This window comes from Onychostruthus taczanowskii, unplaced genomic scaffold, assembly GCF_017590055.1.
Source record: "Onychostruthus taczanowskii isolate IOZ18803 unplaced genomic scaffold, ASM1759005v1 scaffold17, whole genome shotgun sequence".
Classification (NCBI taxonomy): Eukaryota; Metazoa; Chordata; class Aves; order Passeriformes; family Passeridae; genus Onychostruthus; species Onychostruthus taczanowskii.
This window is the reverse complement of record NW_024498906.1, coordinates 1,690,848-1,709,278: the sequence shown is the minus strand read 5'-3', so window position 1 is coordinate 1,709,278 and position 18,431 is coordinate 1,690,848. Positions and strand designations below refer to the sequence as shown.

General features: G+C 39.5%; 1 protein-coding gene across 1 annotated transcript in view; it reads left to right on the top strand.

Annotated features, from left to right (window-relative positions):
- MAP7D2 (MAP7 domain containing 2) overlaps positions 1 to 18,431 on the top strand; it is an 82,264-nt gene that overhangs the window by 42,235 nt on the left and 21,598 nt on the right. Inside the window, exons 2-7 of the mRNA XM_041399841.1 lie at positions 3,009 to 3,086; positions 6,302 to 6,465; positions 13,419 to 13,533; positions 14,436 to 14,534; positions 16,431 to 16,541; positions 17,837 to 17,959. Coding sequence (XP_041255775.1) covers positions 3,009 to 3,086; positions 6,302 to 6,465; positions 13,419 to 13,533; positions 14,436 to 14,534; positions 16,431 to 16,541; positions 17,837 to 17,959 — 690 coding nt within the window. The remainder of the gene's footprint in view (positions 1 to 3,008; positions 3,087 to 6,301; positions 6,466 to 13,418; positions 13,534 to 14,435; positions 14,535 to 16,430; positions 16,542 to 17,836; positions 17,960 to 18,431) is intronic.

Here is an 18,431-nt window from a genome sequence, read left to right as displayed (position 1 = left end):
AGGGCTCAGGATAAAGCTGCGTACACAGGCTTAACCCGAGGTCACAGCTCAGTGAGAGCGACTTTGCCGTGGGGCTTTGTTGTTCATTCAGACCTTCTCCTGCCCTCTGCTGGCAGTTCCCTGTTACGGGACAGGGATGCCCTTACGCTATTCCCGGGATGGTTACCTGGGCCAGCTTGCTGCTTGCAGTCTGCTTTGCCAAACGGGATTTGAATTCTTGTCATTAGTGAAATTCCTTGCCGCAGGTAACTGCTGTGCCCGCTGCATTTATAATGTTTTATGAATGTTATGTGAAGATGCATAAAGTACAGTCATTTTGGCCTTTGAATTCATCCCATTGTACAAGCTATCACCCAGGGAGCAGTTGTTCTGTCCTTCAAAACTGTATTTACTTTCTGAAGTAAAGTTGCTGATTTTTGGCAGGCATGCTGATTTGCAAAGTCAAGTACTCGAGTTAAGAGATGCCAGCATTGAGGATGCCTGTGCTATTTTAATGCTACTCTTGCCATCTTGTGTTTGATGCCTGTATGTATTAGAATGCAGTTTTCCTGTTTTTTGGTGGGTTGTGGGTTTTTTTCATGTTGGTGTATTGCATATGTAATGAACAGTAATTCCATGTATTTGTAGTTTCACCTGTGGCATAGCCAAGTGTGGAATGCTCTTCTCCAAAAAGCCTTCAGGTGTAGTTTTGTTTACTTTTCAGTTTCAGAAAGAAAGTGCAAGAAGCACTAATAACTTTGAACTTGGTTCAACTCTTGTGCACTGAATGAATAAGCAAAGGGACTAAAAGGAAAAAATGTAATATGTATGTATGAATTGGGTTAAGATATTCAAATGCTTGAGAAAGCCAACCTGAAAAATTGTGCATCAGCTTTGGATAGCAGTGAGGTTGTGACCAAGGGTTTTAGATCCACTTTTACCAGTTGTGTTTGTGAAGCAATCAAAGTAGAGATGCGTTAGCTGTGATTTTATTGATGGGCATAATGGGATACATTTTTGCTGGCGGATTTCTGAGATAGTTACTGTAAGCCAGGAGAGTGATGAGAATCAGTGCAGGATTTTGTGAACATGACTCTTGGACATGAACTCTCTTGCTGTTCCTCTCCATCCCTCCATTTATCCCCATTCTAGTTTCTGTACCTTGGGTTCCACCGCTCCACCTGAGTTACATCCTTTGCCACAGAAGACCTTAACCTGTGCCTCTGCTTCTTTCTTTCCCTTTCTGCAGCTGCCTTGTTCCCAAGCTCAGTCCTCCGTCTTTGGGCTCTTGATCCATCAGAATTTCACATCCTTCTGCTGCTTCTAGCCTGAGTTGTAGGTTTCATGTTTGTTTGACTTTGAGACCACTGAAAAACTTTCCATAGGAGCTGTAAAATACCTATGCTGATTCACCTTCTTGCCTACTTACTGCAGGCCCCTTCAAAGCAGTTACAAGCCTTTGCCATGGCTGCTTCACTGAGCTGCCACCTCTTGTCTCCTCCTTCCTTGTCAAATCTGAAAACAAATGTCAGCCAAATGAGCAAACAAGTGGACTAGTATGGAAGTAGGATGAGTCTTTGGTAATAAATAAATATGTATTTGACCCACAAATTTAGTTGTAATTAACCATCTGGGAGCTATAATCACGTTTTTCCAGGGGCCTGGCTGCCTTCAGGTAGTTGCAGTCTGTGTGTGCTGACAAGGATTAGAGATGGTCTTTGAAGGTGCTGCTTGGGAAAAAGCAAGCTGTTATTGTAATGGGGGACAGCTGAGACCCTGCCTATGTCACCAGGGGCCACTGAGGCTGGCTTTCAGCCTTCCTACAGAACTGTGCATTTTATAGAAAGGCACTTCCTGTGCAAAATCCTTACTCCCACAGACAAGGATGCCTTTGGAAAGGAACCTGCAAGTGTGACTTTTCAGAAAGGTAGTTGAGGTTACAGTCTATGTAATTTTTCCATTTGTATTTATCTGATAAAATTAATAAGTGCAGTTCTCAGAGCAAAAGGAAGGGGACTTAATTAGAATTCAGTAACTCAGTAGGGAGCCCAGATAATGACTGCAAATGATGTAAACTGTGCTGTGAGACACCATGCCTGTTTGCACTGCAGCACTGCTTAGACCTCAGGAGATCCTGGGAGGGGAGGGCACTGGAGGCCCTGTCAGCTGTTTTAAGAGGATACCATCCCCTGGATGGTCTGTCAAAGTACTCATTGGTGGCCTTTTTCCTGCTGTTGCATAAGGTCCATCTTGGGTCCCTTTGATGCTTGTTCCAGGGCATGCAGGCAGGTGATCCCAGGCCACCTGGTGTGTCACACTCTGCCTTCCTGCCTCCTTAAATTGGGCTTTTCAGCTGCTCATGCTGTGCAAAGAACTGGGGTGTCTCGATCCAGGTACAAAACATCCTTAGGCAATCTCGTCCTAAACAAGTATCTTACTTTTGGATGCCAATTCCAGGAGGAAACAAAGTGTTTCCTGCCTGGGGAAGAGGGCAGGAGGGCTGCTGCTTCTGTAGCCTCATCCAGCAGTAATTGCTGGTTGTTGAAATGCTGAACAAGCAAGGAAACTGCAGGGCTGTGGTCAGCCATAAATATAAAGGCTGGGACTCCATGTAGCTGCTTACTGCTTTTCTGAGCTACCTTTTCCCATCTAGCCAAAAACTTTAAAATGAGCTTATTAACAAGGGCACGTTAGTTGCATCCATACCGTTTTTCCCAAGGAAGTTTCAGGTTCTGAAACAAGCACAAACAGCATGCTTGTTTGCTCTGTGAAGAGGAGTCAGGCATTTCCACTGAGGAGCCGTGCTTGGAGCTCAGCAGTGGGTGGGAGGCTGTGCTCAAGAGGCACCTGAATCCCAGCTCCTTAACCTGCCTGCATACAAGAGCAAAATTGGTTTTGTTATTGGAGTTGTTAAATGCAGTACTTATGATTCCTTTTTGATGGATTCTTTTAATTTCTTTTGGATCCTTCTTTAGTTTTGCTTAACAGCTTTTTAAGACTTTTTTTTTTTTCCCTCCCTCTCTCTTCAGCTATTGATGGATTTCTAAAAACTGATGAAAGACAAAGACTGGCAAAGGAAAGAAGAGAAGAAAGGGAGAAATACCTTGGTAAGTTGGCAGGAGGTGTATCTATTATTTATATATACATTTTAATAGGCTTAACTAACATAGCATTTTTTGTGTTCTGATTTTTAAATCTTGTTGTTCAGTCTGTTTCTGGTCTTTATCACTTCTTTTAACTTAAATTATAAAAAATAATCTTTTTGCATTTCCAGTCAAATATTTAGTATTTTATATTTACAAGTTGACTTTCTTTACTGATTTGTGTGCCTTTGAATATAGGTTTATGTTCAAGATACTGCTGTTATGATCCTGGTTTGTGAAAATCCCAAATAAGCCTTGGATAATACTCAGAATACTATGTAGGATGATTTGATAAAACAACCTCAATTTTAATCTCTTTCGTTTTAGCCATACTGAAATATATAATAGAGTTGTTAAGTGCAGCATTAAAGTGTGTACTTTTCTGTAAGCTGTAAAATGGGTTATCTTTCAGGAGAATTATAAAAAACATTCTTCAGTTCCTGAATAACATAAGTAATGATTTCATATTTTGTTTAAAACAATCAGTTATTTTTAATCTGACCAGGGAAATATTGAGAGAATTGTAAAATTTATATATATATATATATATATATAAAAGTATAAATATATATTTTAAGTGGAGTGGGTGTATACACAATTAAAATATACATATATATGTGTGTATACATATATATATACACATAAATGAAATTTTCTATAGCTCTCTGTGTGTATAAAAAAGTATTAAACAGTTAATTTCACTTTTTCTCACTGTAATGACAAGAAAGATCAATAGTGCTGTTCCTAGAGATAACCTGACAATACCTAGCAGAAGGAATTGTCAGTGTTCTATGATTTTTTGTAAAATTAAAGGTAAGCATGCATTTTGAGGAAATGTCAACTAAACAAGTATGGGTACCTGTCAAAAGAATCATAGGAAAATACTGTTTTTCTTGCAATAACTAAACAAACTGTTGACTGTTTCTTTGCAAAGTCTTGGGCTTGAGACCACTGACTTGACATGTTTCATTACCATGGGCTTGGTCAGCATGATTCCTTTTGGTAGTTCTGGTGAAAATCTGCTCTTTTTTATACTTAATCTTGACCAAGCTTCTGTCTGTCTGGGACTTACTTCTCTTCCAGGTATGCTCAATGTAGGCTATTCTCTTCTTTCCTCCTGATTATCCCTTCTTTTCTGGTTCCCAAGAAAAGTGATATGATGATTAGATTGGAAAGGACTTGGAGTAGAAGAGATGAAAAGGAAACTGAAACCTGGAGATTTTGGGAGTGGTTGGCCCAGGGGATTTGGAAGGTGGTGTCTGCAATTTTCTCCCAGACGTCATATATGCCTCCTGGAAGCATATTTCTAAAGACCATTTCTGTCATGGGGAACTTTGTGTTTTGGTCACAGTTTGATTGTGAGAATTTTCTTTTAGAAGTTCAGAAAAAAGCAGCGTGTTCTCCCAGGGGTCAAATCTTTATGCAGTCAGCAGGTACTGTATAGCAATATTAAGTAACTTTTTTACCCAAGCCAGAACTCATTAATCAGTGGTTTAGCATCCCTAAATTAAGCAACAAGAATTGTACGTGTGTCCATAATGACAGAATTGTTTACTTCTCTGTCCAGAATCAGTCCCAGATTTCACCTACTTACTCAGAAGGTAATCTTAACACAATCTCTGGACACCTCACTTTATTTTTGGCTTTTATGAAGTCCAGCATGCTTTGTCACCTGCTCTACCTGATGTGGCTAGCAGTTGGAACAATTCATGGCTGGTCACTTGTTACCCACTGTCTCTGAGGTAACTTTTTCTGTTGACAAGTCTGAACTTCATGCATTCAATCCAGGTTCACTGCATCACTGACACTCCCCTCATACTGCCCTGTCTTGAGTGGGGAGGATGAGTGGATTTTCATAGGACAAAAGGGAAAGACAGCATCAACTGTATTTCTAACAAAAGTAAGCTAGAAGGTGTTCTGGAAAGCAGGCTGGATTTGAGGAAGAAGTATTGTAGAAGGATTCTGTATTCAAGGGAAAGAAATGGAATGTTGGAAAAGGATCTGGGTGTTGGGAAGACTCTGGCTTTCACCCAAGGGAGTGAGAGAGTAGGGCTAAGAGGGACAGAAAGTCACAGCTGTGGTTAAAGAGCCTGGGGGCAGGAACTAAGGGGAAAAGACTGATCTAAGAAGAAGCATTTGGAATGGCTGGACAAGAGCCTAGGAACAATGGGAGAGTTAGAAGGGTGATGATGTGCTGCAAAAGGAAACAGGAACTGAAGAAACACAGGCATAAGTGAGCAGAAGCATAAGTGAGCAGGAAAAAGGACTAGCTCTTGTATAAACGGTGTTAATTCTGGCTTTCCCTGACTTTCAAGTTCTTAGCCTAGTAATATTCCTTCTTGGATACTGGCCGTATGTGTGTTGGTGTGTGACACTACAGGCTTGTGTGTATATAGGCATGCTTACAGAACTCCTCTTTCCTGCCTTTTTATGGAATACACTTGCATGGGAAATGGACTTTTCCTCTCAATTTGACACATTAACTCCTGCTACTTGTTCTCCAATGTACACCTGAAGCAACAGTCCAGTATGTATTGTTGCAGTCAGAGTTTCTGAAACATCAGGGTAATGTCCCATGAAGATTATTGTTCCAGTTGGAATAAACAGCTGGGCAAAACCTCAGTAACAGAAGTAATTTTTTTTAATATGAAAAGGCAGAAGCAGGTAAAGATGTAGCACCAAATCATGAGCTGAAAGATGTATTTTCAAATCTTCATAGAAAACATAGCATATGTTGTTTCCATGTGTTTATTTTAAAGGCCGCTCTGTAACAAGAAGCACAGTTTTAAAGAAGTCCCAAGGGCTTTTGCTTCAACATATACAGCTGATTTCCTTCAAAGATTACTAGGAACAGTATGTCTGAAAAAATAATTTGGCTTTAAGCTTCAGAGGGACTTGAAACATTACAAAGTTGCTAAATTGTTCTGTGCACTGTTTTTTACATAGAAAGGGGTACAAACTGGTAGCTTGTGTAGAAGGGCTTCCCTATTTATGTATTGAACAAATTGCTTAGGTTTACTAATTATTTCAGCACTTCTGTGCACTATATTTTTAATCTCAGTTGACTAAAACCCTGTGTACTTGTATTTGTTGTTTTACACTATTGTTTCATGTTACCAAATAATTTTAAAATAGAAGAAAATTTGCATGATGTGAAATGCACCTTTTTCTCTGCAAAGCTGCTAGGGAGCAGCAGATACTGGAGAAGGAGAGAAGAGCAAAACTTCAGTATGAAAAGCAAATGGAGGAGCGATGGAGAAGACTGGAGGAGCAGAGGCAGAGAGAGGAGCAGAAGAGAGCAGCTGTTGAAGAAAAACGGAGACAAAAGCTTAAAGAGGAGGAGGTGAGGTCCACTGGGAAATGTATGGCAGCCCTGAACATGGCTGAATATTGACATGCATTAAACAGTGGGGGGTGGGAGCAGGACTGCAGACATGTGAGCAATTACTGAAGGAGCTGCAAAGCACATCACCACAGCTGAAAGTAGTCTACCACTGCACATCAAAAACACTTTCCGAAACAATTTTTTAAAATTTTTGTCAGATCTCCCGGAATAGTCATCTACTATTGCTAACATATCTGGGACTCTGATTGTCAAATATAAAGTATCGCCTTTCTGAAAGGAGGTCTTTAAAGATGAGTGTTTCCAAAAAGGGAAAGATTCTTCTTACTGTTCTGTTTACTGTCCATGAGGAAGAAATCATGTGTTGTTCCATTTTTCCTCGGTGACAGAAACTCAGAAATTTGTACTTAAAGCAGTGAAGAATCTAGGCTGTTTTCAAATTCTAACATAAAACAGAATCACATATTTTTAAGCATCTTCATGCCCTTCCTCTCTTCTAGGCTCCCTGCTGAGATCATTTAAGGTTCTTTTTTTGCTCTAGTGAGTCCAATTTCTGGTACAGCTCTCTGAATGCAGGGTGTGTGTGTATATCTCTGCATGACATTATGTGGAGAACACTAGCACTGCTACCCGCAACTGATAAAGAATTAATGATTTTTGGAAAAGGGGGCAGTGGTTAAAAAAAAAAAAAAATCCAAAAGAAAATATTTCCTCAATTCCTAGATAAATAAAGCTTTAGAAATCCAGAGTTCTTAGCCTCCATTTTTCTGCCCCCTGTCCTTCCATCAAAATAACTGCAAAACAGGTAAAACACTTCTGCATAATTTCACAGTAACATACAGCTGTTCACTGAATTTTTTGTTTGATTTTTCACTTAACTTGAAGAGAACATTGTATCCTGTCATTTGTTGTTCAACTTTAGCATATTCATTGTGACTTCTATGTAATGGCTTAGAATTAATTTAAAAATATTTTGTAATGTGTTTTGTTTCAAATTCTTTTAAGAAAAATAAGAAAAAGCTGAAACAAAGGGTAGGAGGTCTCTCTCTTGTGGTAACAGCATTGAAGTCACGTGCTCCTTCCCCAGCATTTCCTGCTGTAATAACCTTCTGCAGCTAAGCAAAGTCAATTCCCTTTATGAGGGTTGTAAGGGGAAGGGGCAAGTACAAAAGCATCCAAAACCCTGTCCTCAAAATTTTCAGCAGAGCAGGGCAGAAAGGCAGAGAGGTGTCGGAAGAGCGAGTATCCGCCAGCTTCCCCTGCATCCAAGGTTTGCCTTTGCTGAAGAAATGAGAGCAGAGTTGTTGGATGTGAGAGGCAGTGACAGGTCAGACCCAAGGTGTGTGTTTAGTGGGGCTGACCCCATCTCCTGCAGTGGCCTCCTGCACTTCCACAGAGATGGGCATGAGAGGCTGAGCACACTGGGATGTTTTTCCCAAGCACAGCAGGCCTGATCCAGCTCCCCAAGCCACTGCACGTGTGAGGGCAGGCTTCTGTAATGGCGAGGGAGAGGTTGATTCCCAGTGTTTGGTTGTAATGTGAGTGCCATTCCTAGCTCTGCTCACCAGGACAGTCCTTTATGCTTAGTTTCCAAAGTCCTGTTTGGAAGCTAAAGCAGGCCTGGGTGTGGATTCTTTCCCTTTCCTTTCCACCCTTCTTGTCCCCCAGGCTGAGGAGCCTGAGGGAAGGCTGTGTGGGCAGGAGGACAGGAGAGGATGCTTGTATGTTTGGGGATGGTTTAAACCTGTGAGAGGAAAGTCCAGGAGCCTCTGAAGGAGAAGAGGGTGCACAGAGGCATAATCTGTAGAACAGGGGAGAGTGAGAGGAGAAGGAAAATGGGAATAGGAGGCCTCATCACCTCCTAGCTTCCCTTCACAGTTTCTTGTTCCTCATTTATCAAAATCTGTTTGAATTCTACTAAAGGATCTGCCAGTTTAGTCCCACCTTCCCTGGCCCTTACTGTTGTGATGAACTCCTCAAACTCTGTATGCATAGTAACAGTGGAAGTCTGAGTAAGGATGGTGATGAACCTGCAGCTCCCTGGGCATTGTGAGTTACTCACTGCTTGTGAGTAATTTTGGCCATTTAAGACTGTCTTTACTGGAAGAGCTTTGAGCATGTGTTTCCCCCAGATGGTGGGGGTGTGTCTGCCCCTGCCAATGAGCTAGTGTGTACTGTGCCATCTTCTCAATGTTTCTCCTTTTAAGACCAGTTTACACTGGCTGGGTACTGGAGTACCCATTTTACTTGCTCATCAGCTGTCTGAAATGACAAGTAGAGAGATATTCTTCCTTGCTCTCTGCCTTACTGGTTGTCCTTTATAGTTTCCCTGAATTATTTTTCCTTGTTTTTTAACAGAGCAGAAAGTAGTGTACGTTCATCATAGGAGGAGGTAATTTAAATATTTTTCTACAAAATATTGTTGTTGCATTTGAAAGAGTGTGAGAGGATTAGATCTTAACAAATTGGTGGGGACTTGTTGGCTCCTATATCATAGTATCTTCTGCTTGACCATTTTGCTTGCAAATACCTTCTTAAAGAGATAGCTAAGTTTTTATTTATTTTGGTTAGTTTTTCCCCCTCTACAGTGCTAGATAAGAGATGGTAGTTTTAAAGTCTCTCTTGGGAGGAATCAAGGTATTCTCTCAGAATTCTTTGGGACAGCTGGAGGTTGTTGCAGAGCGCTGTGAAAGTGTCAGATTCTTCAGAAGGAACTGAATAAATAATATTTAGAAATTATTCTGTCTACATTGACTGCATCTTTCTTATCTACAGAGGTCTTTCAGTATCACTGCCCTTCCCTTTCTATTACTTTTAAAGCTGCCCACTTCTTTAAGTAAAAGCGGCCTTGAGGAAAGCAGTGTGTTGTTTTACAGAAGTGATTTTAAAATTTCTTTTAACAGGGAACTGGACAAAAGTACAGCTAGTCCTTTTTCAGTTAAAGTAATTTTTTTTTCCTTTGCCTGTCTTGAACATCCATGTAAATTTGGAAATACCTTGTAAATAGATATCTAGCTGTACACAGGTTATTGGGAAGAGATTGTTTTGGTGCATGTGCACTATTTGTTACATTTGTAAAAAGTATCTGCTTAGACACAAAAGAGTGAAAAACTCTCAAGATGTTTTGGCTTTAATTACTTCCTGTACTCCACTCCAAAGATGAAGCCAACTGATAATCTCAGGAAACAGTGAGCTACTTACATACAGTGCTATATATGAAGTGAGGAGGAAGAGATGGTCTGGGGCTCTTTCACATGTTTGTCTTGCAGATATAAGGAGATTGATTTAGAATTATTTACACAAATTTTTTTAAGTCATAATTCTTGAAACATTATTTTTTTCCTAGTCACATCTGTGTTATATTTTACACAGAGGAAAGGAAAGAACTTACTTGTGAGGAAACAAGTAATTTGACTAAGTTTTGAGGGGTGGGTTTTTGTTTGTTTTTAATTCAGACAGTACAAGTGCTTATTCTATTGTCAGGCTAAGGAAAACTTGCATGAATAATTGGATTTTGAAAAGTAATGTGTATTTTAGATGTTAGAAGTAGATGGCTTTGTCTTGTGATTTTATTCATTCTTAGTTTAACCTACATGCAGTGCTTGTGCATTATAAGGTTTTTTTGTGCAAAAACTCCCTATATCTTGAGAGCATACATTATTTCCTCTATCTGTAGCTGTTAGAGTTCCCAAATGAGATCACATGCATAGTTCTGATATGTTTTCAAGAAGGTGTTTCACCTATAACATAGACTGGAAGGGTTTTCCGCATTGTTTGCTGATGAAGGAAAGCTTTGTCTTGTGGTTTAGTTTTCATCATGGAACAAATTATTAATGTATGAGTTGCTTATGCTATGCTTGCTTAAGTCTTATTATTTTTTTGCCTTTTTAGTTTTGTGCCAACTTAAAATCTTTTTTAATAACTATCCTTTTTTTGTGGAAAGCAGCCTTCATATTGTTCTTTATCTAACCTATATCTGCAGAGGTTTTGTGAGTTTTAATAATTATATTCTATAGTGCTCTAATGAAAGGCTCTTTGCAAATGAAAATGAATGATCCTCTCCAAATAATGTAACTGAAGATTTCAACCTCAGATTGTAGGTAGCATGGGCTTTCAAATGCGTCTGAAATGTCATTTAATTTCTTTAATCTATTTCAGCGTGAATTTTATTCTTGAAACAATATTTTCATAGTAGGTGGTATAAGTGTATTCTGTGGTTTGTGAACTATAGAATATTGCTTACTCCAAGCATTGTTTAAAAACCCCAACAAGACAGCAAACAGACATGACTGCTTTAATCTTACCTTTTTGATTAATGAATAACAATATTCATTAGAAATGGAAAAACGGAAAAAAAAAAAAGGTTCTGGGTAAGAGTATGATTTAATGCGAAAGAAATGCGAGGGTGATTTTCCTTGGTAAAGAGTGTGGGTAGAAAGATAGATTGGGACAAGCTGCATAGTAGAAGAAAGTGGTGAAAAGAGGCACACTGCAGAGAGGAGCTGGTGATGAAATATGTGAGGTTTGGAAAGACTAACAAAAGGGGCTCAGACAGAATTAAGTTAGAGAGGTGGGGTGCTAAAAGTAAAAAAGCACAAACTTGCAAGCAAAGCCTGCACACACAGGATTTCAATGTCAAACTTGTATCATCAAGTAGTAAGAGAAGAAAGACTGTAGGAAACTAAAGAAGAGAGGACTGACTTCAGATTCCAGAGCGTGGAAAAAGATTGTTTCCTTTTCACAGGCAGGGTGTGTGTAAGAAGAAAATGGGATGTTCAGGGCTGTGGGGGTTTCTGTGCTCTTGCAGAAGAGGCTCCCCTTGAGACTTGTGATGCTTCCTTCATTTGCTCTGTAGGGAGAAGGAAAGAGGCAGAGCTCTCATTTTCATGCCTGCCTGGACACTGATGGCACTGAGCAGACAGAGGGGGGGATGAAGGGGGGAGAGGGCAGGGGAGCAGCTGCCTGCTCTCAGTGGTCTTTGAGTGATGTTACCTGATAGACCGTGAGCTCACAACACGACTGAAAGATCGTCTGCCTGGGCACAGCAGCAGAAATTGTGACAGCAGGGTGGGTCACCTGGCTAAAAGGTAACAGGGACAGGAGAGCTGGGAATGATAGAGGATGCAAGAATTTATTTTTTCAATTTGTATAGAGAGTAATAGCATATTTTATAGCGCAAGTAATTTGTAATAAAATTAGAAGAAAGCTTAAAGATTTAAAAAGGTAGTGCCTTGCTGTTGATACTGTTGGATAACTGGTGGCAGGGTTGGGTGAGGTGGAAAAAATGAGCTCAGAAATAAATTACTGCAAGTCATGGTAGTAGAAGAGATACTTCAAAGATGTGGGAGAGGCAGAAGTATATTTTAGATATCCTTTCATCATCTTCTGGTTATCTGGCAATGGAAAAAGTGTATGACCAGGGTCAGAAGCCCAGGAAGATAAGAAAAAGTTTGCAGGTACATGTATAAAAATATGGAGATTACTGGAGGTGCCTGATTTTAGGGTCTGATGTGCTGAAGGAGCTTCATCAGAGACGACTGGACCACCACCAGTGCAGAGCCTGAAGGAAACACACGTATAAACAAAGACTGAAATTTTTTGGTAAATAGCTCAGGAAAGCCAGACCAAAGGCTTTAATCAGTGAGAGAAAGTAATCTGGCCAAGAGATGTATGAAGGGTTTTCACAATTTATCTGAGCTGCCAAAAGATACTGGAGATAGAGCAGGGGATTGATAAAAATCAAAATGGATGTGATGTAATCACATCCTGCAGAAGCCTGCAGGATCCAGTTTGAAGTGGATAAGAGTAGGAGTTTTATGCTAGACCAAAGGGACATAGCAAAGGTAATAAGGAATAGCACCAAAAATACTAATAGGATCAAAGGGCTAAAACTAGCTGGGGCAGGAGCTGGAGGCAGCAAGAGTAGACTTATCTTTCACAGTAGGGGCTGGGCTGCTGAAATGTGAGGGTGAGGAGGTTGCCAGATGCGAATGAGGTACTGGGAGGAGGAAAGGAAGAGGCTGTTAGATGATGGCATTGTGGGTGGGGAAGAACCACATTTTATCTGCTTGAAAGGAGGAGAAGAAAAAGTGCAGGGATCATTGCCACAATAAATCACTGAGAAACTAGCAGAGGGAGGAGGTGGGAGTGAAACTCAGTGAAGGTCTTTGAGAGTCAAGAGGTGATGGAGAGGGAATAAAGTGACCATCATTAGCTGTAAGTTAAAGGTAGAGCAAGATTTGGGGAGAGAAAAAATTAATTTTATTCTTTCCCCTGTGAAAATCCTAACTCATGGAGAACATGGAGGTGGCAGGGGGGAAAAAAGTAAATCTTGGGGGCAGTATAAGGTAGGCATGCACTAAAATAAATACACAAAGAAAAAAAATCAGAAGGTCTTAAATGCCTAGACTTAAAGAATATAGATGAAAGAAGGGAGTTTTTGTAAAAATAAATAAATAAGTAGGGCATCCTGCAAAGTAACCTACTTTGGCTTTGAAGTGATCATTTATCTGAGTGACTAGGTGGAGCCACTGGCATTGCAGCAATTTAACTGTGCTCAGAAAGGGATGGGAAAAAATTCTGATGTCTGCATAGACAAGAAGGAGTTAATGCTTGTCGAGCATTATTCTTATACAAATTAAGTCCAGAGCACAGCAGCAGCCTCACCAGCAGGAGCAGATGCTAGGCAGTGATGCAACCTGTGTTATTTACTTAGGCCTCTGTAGTGACCTCAGTGGCTTGCAGACAAAGGATACACATATCTGGAGGTAGGTAGCATGCTGATACCTTCTTTATTCAGTTCTTTTTCTTTTATTGCGAGCAAGCTCCTGTGAGCATCTTGTGTGGAGCAACAGGGGAACTGTGTATTTTTAGCGTGGTTTCAGAAGGCGGGGGAAGGAAGCCCCCAAAGAACTGATTGGGATTTGTGTCTGGGCTTGTACCAAAATTACCAGGAACGTTTAGAAGCCATGATGCGCCGGTCCCTCGAACGCAGCCAGCAGCTGGAACAGAAGCAGAAGCGATGGTCGTGGGGAGGAGCACTGGCTGCAGGCTCAGGAGGCAGAGATGGTAAGTGAAACAGGCTGCCTGCATTGCAGATCTGGAAGTGCAAAATGCATGAGATTGTGGAGATAGTAAGTACGATGGGTTTATAGTCAGGGTGGTACCGCTGCCTTGGGGCGTGAATAAGTGCTTTGTAATTGCTTGCCGGGCTTCCTCTCCCTAATACCTTCTGTTGAGACAGGTTCCTCCTAACTTTAGGAATGCAGATCATTTTAATAGAGTAACCAGAATCAGTTTGGAGGATGCTAAAGGCTAAAATTAAAATTGATGCACTGTCTCCCTTAATAGCTTCTTCCACATTGTCTTCCCATGCACACAGTTAGCAAATTTAATATGCACCAAAGGACTGAGTGCTGTCTAAGGCTTGCAAAAGATGTTTTTGTTTGGTACTTCTAAAAACCTGGTAAGAATTTCTAGATGACTATGCAGTATGTGCAGTTTAAAATAGTTTGGGTTTTTTCCCCACGTACATTCTGTTACTGTTATTTTTGCTTTGCCTTCAGAGGAAATTCTTTTTATTACATAATGAGTCATGTGCTGCTTTTATATTTCAGAAAGGTGCATGTTTTCTCTTTTAAATCATATCATTTATTTGAACTTGTCAGGTTTGAATAAACTGATGTTATAGGGAAAAACATCCATGTTTAGGTGTTGATGGAATATAACAATTACTCTTTTGTAAACAGTGTGTAAGTATACTTAACTTTAAAAAGACAAATTGTTTCATATCATAGTTTTCATGATAAGTCATTAAAAAAGCCAGGAAATTATAATAATGGAAGAAGTCTCTTATACTTTGAGAAAGAAACCAGTTTTCTTTGTGATGCAGTTTGTGCTTAATTCCAGCTCCCCTGACTTATTCAGTAATTTCTTTCACCTCTTTTTGCTCTGATTTCTCTGCTGTGTAGGTGAATCAGAAAATACCCCACCCCCTGTTCTAGGTTTAGCTGCCAACACCCTTCCTCCAGACCCTGTGACCTCTACTGCTCCTGCTGATTCCTTCAATGGTATTTCAGAGAATCACAGTACCATCGTGTCTCGTTTATAACTGTTCTAATCACTGTAATCCATCCACTGATCTTGTTCTTCTTAACCACTGTTTTCTTACCATTTCAGTCTGGTGCTCTACAGCATTACCCTTAGTGATGTAGACCAGTGTCTTTTAATTTCCTTTTAATTTTGCCATGGTGGAGCAGTGCATGCCTCACATTCCAGCACAGTAGAGGCATTTCATGGTTTTCTCAGTAACTGTAGACTTCTACTGCTCAGATTCTCTTTTTTTTAAAAAATTCTATGGGTGCTCTGTGTGTGTATGTAATTACATGTATATTTGACAGTTCTAATGGATGTGCACAGGTGCTGTTGGCAAAAATTTCAGTTGCACAGTAAGAAAATGTGTTATGAACACCATGTTTCATCAAAACAGCCCTCTTTTTCCATCTCAGGGGCATTCTTCTGTAATATTTTGAAAACAAGCAAATTTGGTACAAACAGCCGTGTTATGTTTTTAGCTTCCTAGAACGAATTTTGGCCAAGCTGGAATTTGTAACAAACTCAAGTGGTTGACTTTGTTTAAGCAATCATGTTTTATATTGTTCAGGTTCAGTTTGTTCTTGTAGGTTTTTTTTTTTTTTTTTTTTTTTTTTTTTTTAATTTTTATTCCCATAAAAGGGCTCTGAAGTAGATGAGTTCCCCAAAATAACAAATGGATTGCATATAGGATTTCAAATTGAAAATGTGATTTGGTTTGATTGCAAATGTATTTGGTGTTTTGAAAAGAAAACACAGCCTGTGCTTTTGAGAAGTAAATTCCTTCTCTCCCCCAAAGGAGGAGTTAAGCTTGGCTATTACTCCTGCAGAATTCACAGTAAATATTGTTCTGCCTATGATCTCACAGAACTAATATTTCTGTGCAAACAGATTCAATTTTTTTACTGATTGTTGTTCATGTGCAAACGTATTTGCCTGTGCAACTGATGTTTTGCAGCATACCAGCATTATATCTGCTTTTTTAATAAAGGAAATGTAGTGAATTGCATTGTTTACTGCAGTAGATGGAGGCAAATCTTAGAAACCACACTAAGGCAATGATTTGATGGACATAATAGGGTTGGCAGTAACTTAGGAGGTGCAGAATTAGGGTCACATACATGTCTAGCTGAAAATATTTTTTGTTTTGAACGAAGTAAAATTCAAATGTAGGGGACAAAGCATCTGTGCTTTTAGCTTCTGAGTATCATACAGTGATCATCAGGTACTAGTACTCTGTACTGATACTTGAGTAAGATTTCTCTTTCATTCAGCTGAATGAATCCCAAGGCAGGAAATGGATATTATGCTCAAGCAGATTTTATTGAATAGTATTTCAGAAGGAAAATGTACCAAAAAAAAAGTCCTTTTTTTTTTCTCTTTTTTAGTTCTTCTCAAGCACAAAAAGATAAAGCCAAATGGCTGATACCAGCTCAGTTGTTAAAACAGTGAGGTCTCATATAGATGCACAAATGTTGGTTATGTCATTTTCCTATTAGAGTAATGTCTGATGTGAACTTCAGCTCTTCCAGACTGAAGGTAGAGGGGAGGGGGAATGAGGATGTGTTTGGAGTTGCCATGTATGCAGTTTGTTTTCTTTGGGTAACTTTATGCTTGTGCTGGTATATAATTATCAGTGTCAGTATAAAAAATAGGCTGTTGGGAAACTGGAATGTTAAATTCACAAGCAGAAAAGTTGCATGCCAAAGCGTGTGTCATAGGGTGCTGGTCCTCAGCGGTCAGAAAGAGCTCATCTCATGCCAGTTCAGTGCTGTGATCAGTGCAAGGGCCACGAGTACAGATGCAAGGTTAATTTTTGGAGTTTATCAACACTGTGGTGTGAATACAAATATCTTCAATGCATTTCTCTGCAGCATGTGACAAACTTTCAGCTTCTACAATGAATCTGCCAAAGCAAATGGAGTCGCCGATCAGTAAACGCCTCTCGTCCTCCACAGCGGCCATAACGCATTCCCCCGACAGAGGCAAGTGAACATGCTGGTCTCCTGCCAGCATAAACTCCCCTTCTGCTTAAAGCACTTCTGGTCCGTAGAGCTTTGGGGTTTGCTTATGTCTGTTATTCAAAGGAACTCAAACATCTGAGAAATTCTGTATTATTAACATGGTTCTGCAGCCTGTCCCAAGGCTGTGCTGCCATGCTGGAGATCGTAGTCCAGCAACAAATGCCATGGGCTTTTTACTGATGCTTTTCCAAATTCTGATACTCCAGCAAACCTGGCTGTAAGTACAGGCTGCAACTGCAGCAATTTCCTATAACTGTACTGCTTGTGACCTCCTATCAAAATAAGGGAAAAAAAGCAAAAGCAAAGGTGTGGCCTGGCAGTAGATACTGGTTGTTCCATATGTAGGGATGTGTCTGATGAGCCACCTGGGAGACTTCAATCTGGTAACCCGAGTTTAGAGCCCGTTAATTTCTTATGAAAGTCTGATCCTCAAGTGACTCCACAAAAGATGATCATCCTGTAGGATTAGTGGTTGCTAAACACTACAAAGAGCACTGAAGGGTTTATCTCACCGTGAACTCTTTGGATTTTTTTAGGTTTATTTTGTGTTTGCTTATATCTTTCCACCCCATTTTTTAAAAGTCTAATGGGAAAAAAATATATTTACTAAAATAAATTATGAAGGGTTGTTGCTAGAATGAAAAAGAGAAGGTAAATTTATTTTAATTTTTGAATTGCTTAAGCTCATCAGAAGCTTTGAGGTTATTATGACAGATGGCTATATATACATGTAATAGGAACATCTATGTATATATATATACACTTATATAGTTGACACTTACATTTATGGAGCAGGAAGTAATGCAGACATATTGTATAAATAAGACTTACGTAACATGTGAGATGGCAGATTTCAAATGCAGTCCCAGCACAGGTGGCACATTAGTGAGCAGCTGCACTGATCTACCAAGTGTTCTACCTTTCCTGCTGGGGAAGAAGATAAACTTTTTTCTTGCTGAGTCATGAAAGCAACCATTTTGCAGAATGGAACATGCCTCTGAGTAAAAACAAAATACAACGTGATCTTAACCTTACTGTGTGTAGTGTATAAGTGGGAAACTTAAAACAATGGAGAAATGAGAAGGTTTTTTTCAGAGGGAATGAAAATTATCTTCAAGTATTTTAAATCTCACAAAGTTCGAGAATTTTTTGTTATTTCATTTAATCATTTCATCATTTTGTTTCAGTTATTTTAATGTAACATTGTTTTATTTCTTTGCATTTTAAATTTTATTTTATTTGCTCCCATCCTTCAGCTCACCGCATGCATCTTAGTCCAATGGAAAACTTTATTGTTTCTCGACTGCTGACTCCCACACAGTCATCTTTAGCCAGAAGCAGAAGTACATTAATGCTTTCTGAGCAGTACAATACTCCAGGTAAAAATTCCTCACTTTGAAACCATTGAGGTATGTTTTCAGCTGCATTTACGTAGCTCTGGCAGAAATGGAGTACTATGAAAGAAATGGCGATTTACAGGACAGTACAAAATCAATGATGAACTAAGTTGTTTCAGATAACAGTGTATTTAAAATCTTTGAGAAGCACATTATCTTTTCTGAATATCATTTTTAGAAAAAAAATCATTAAAACTGCAAACTATAAAAAAATTAATATATTCATTTAAGAAACAGGTTTTTAGACAAGGATATGACAACTCTCAGAGGCTCTGATTGATTTATTAACATCAGCCCTGTCATACCCAAATAGCATGTAGAACAAAACTCCCAGTGCACCATTGAGACTTAATTATTTTTACCAGGGTTCCAGTTTCTATCTATTAAGTATCTTTTTGCCTTTAACTGTGTGACTGTGTCTGTGTGACGCCTATATATATGTATAGGTGTTAAT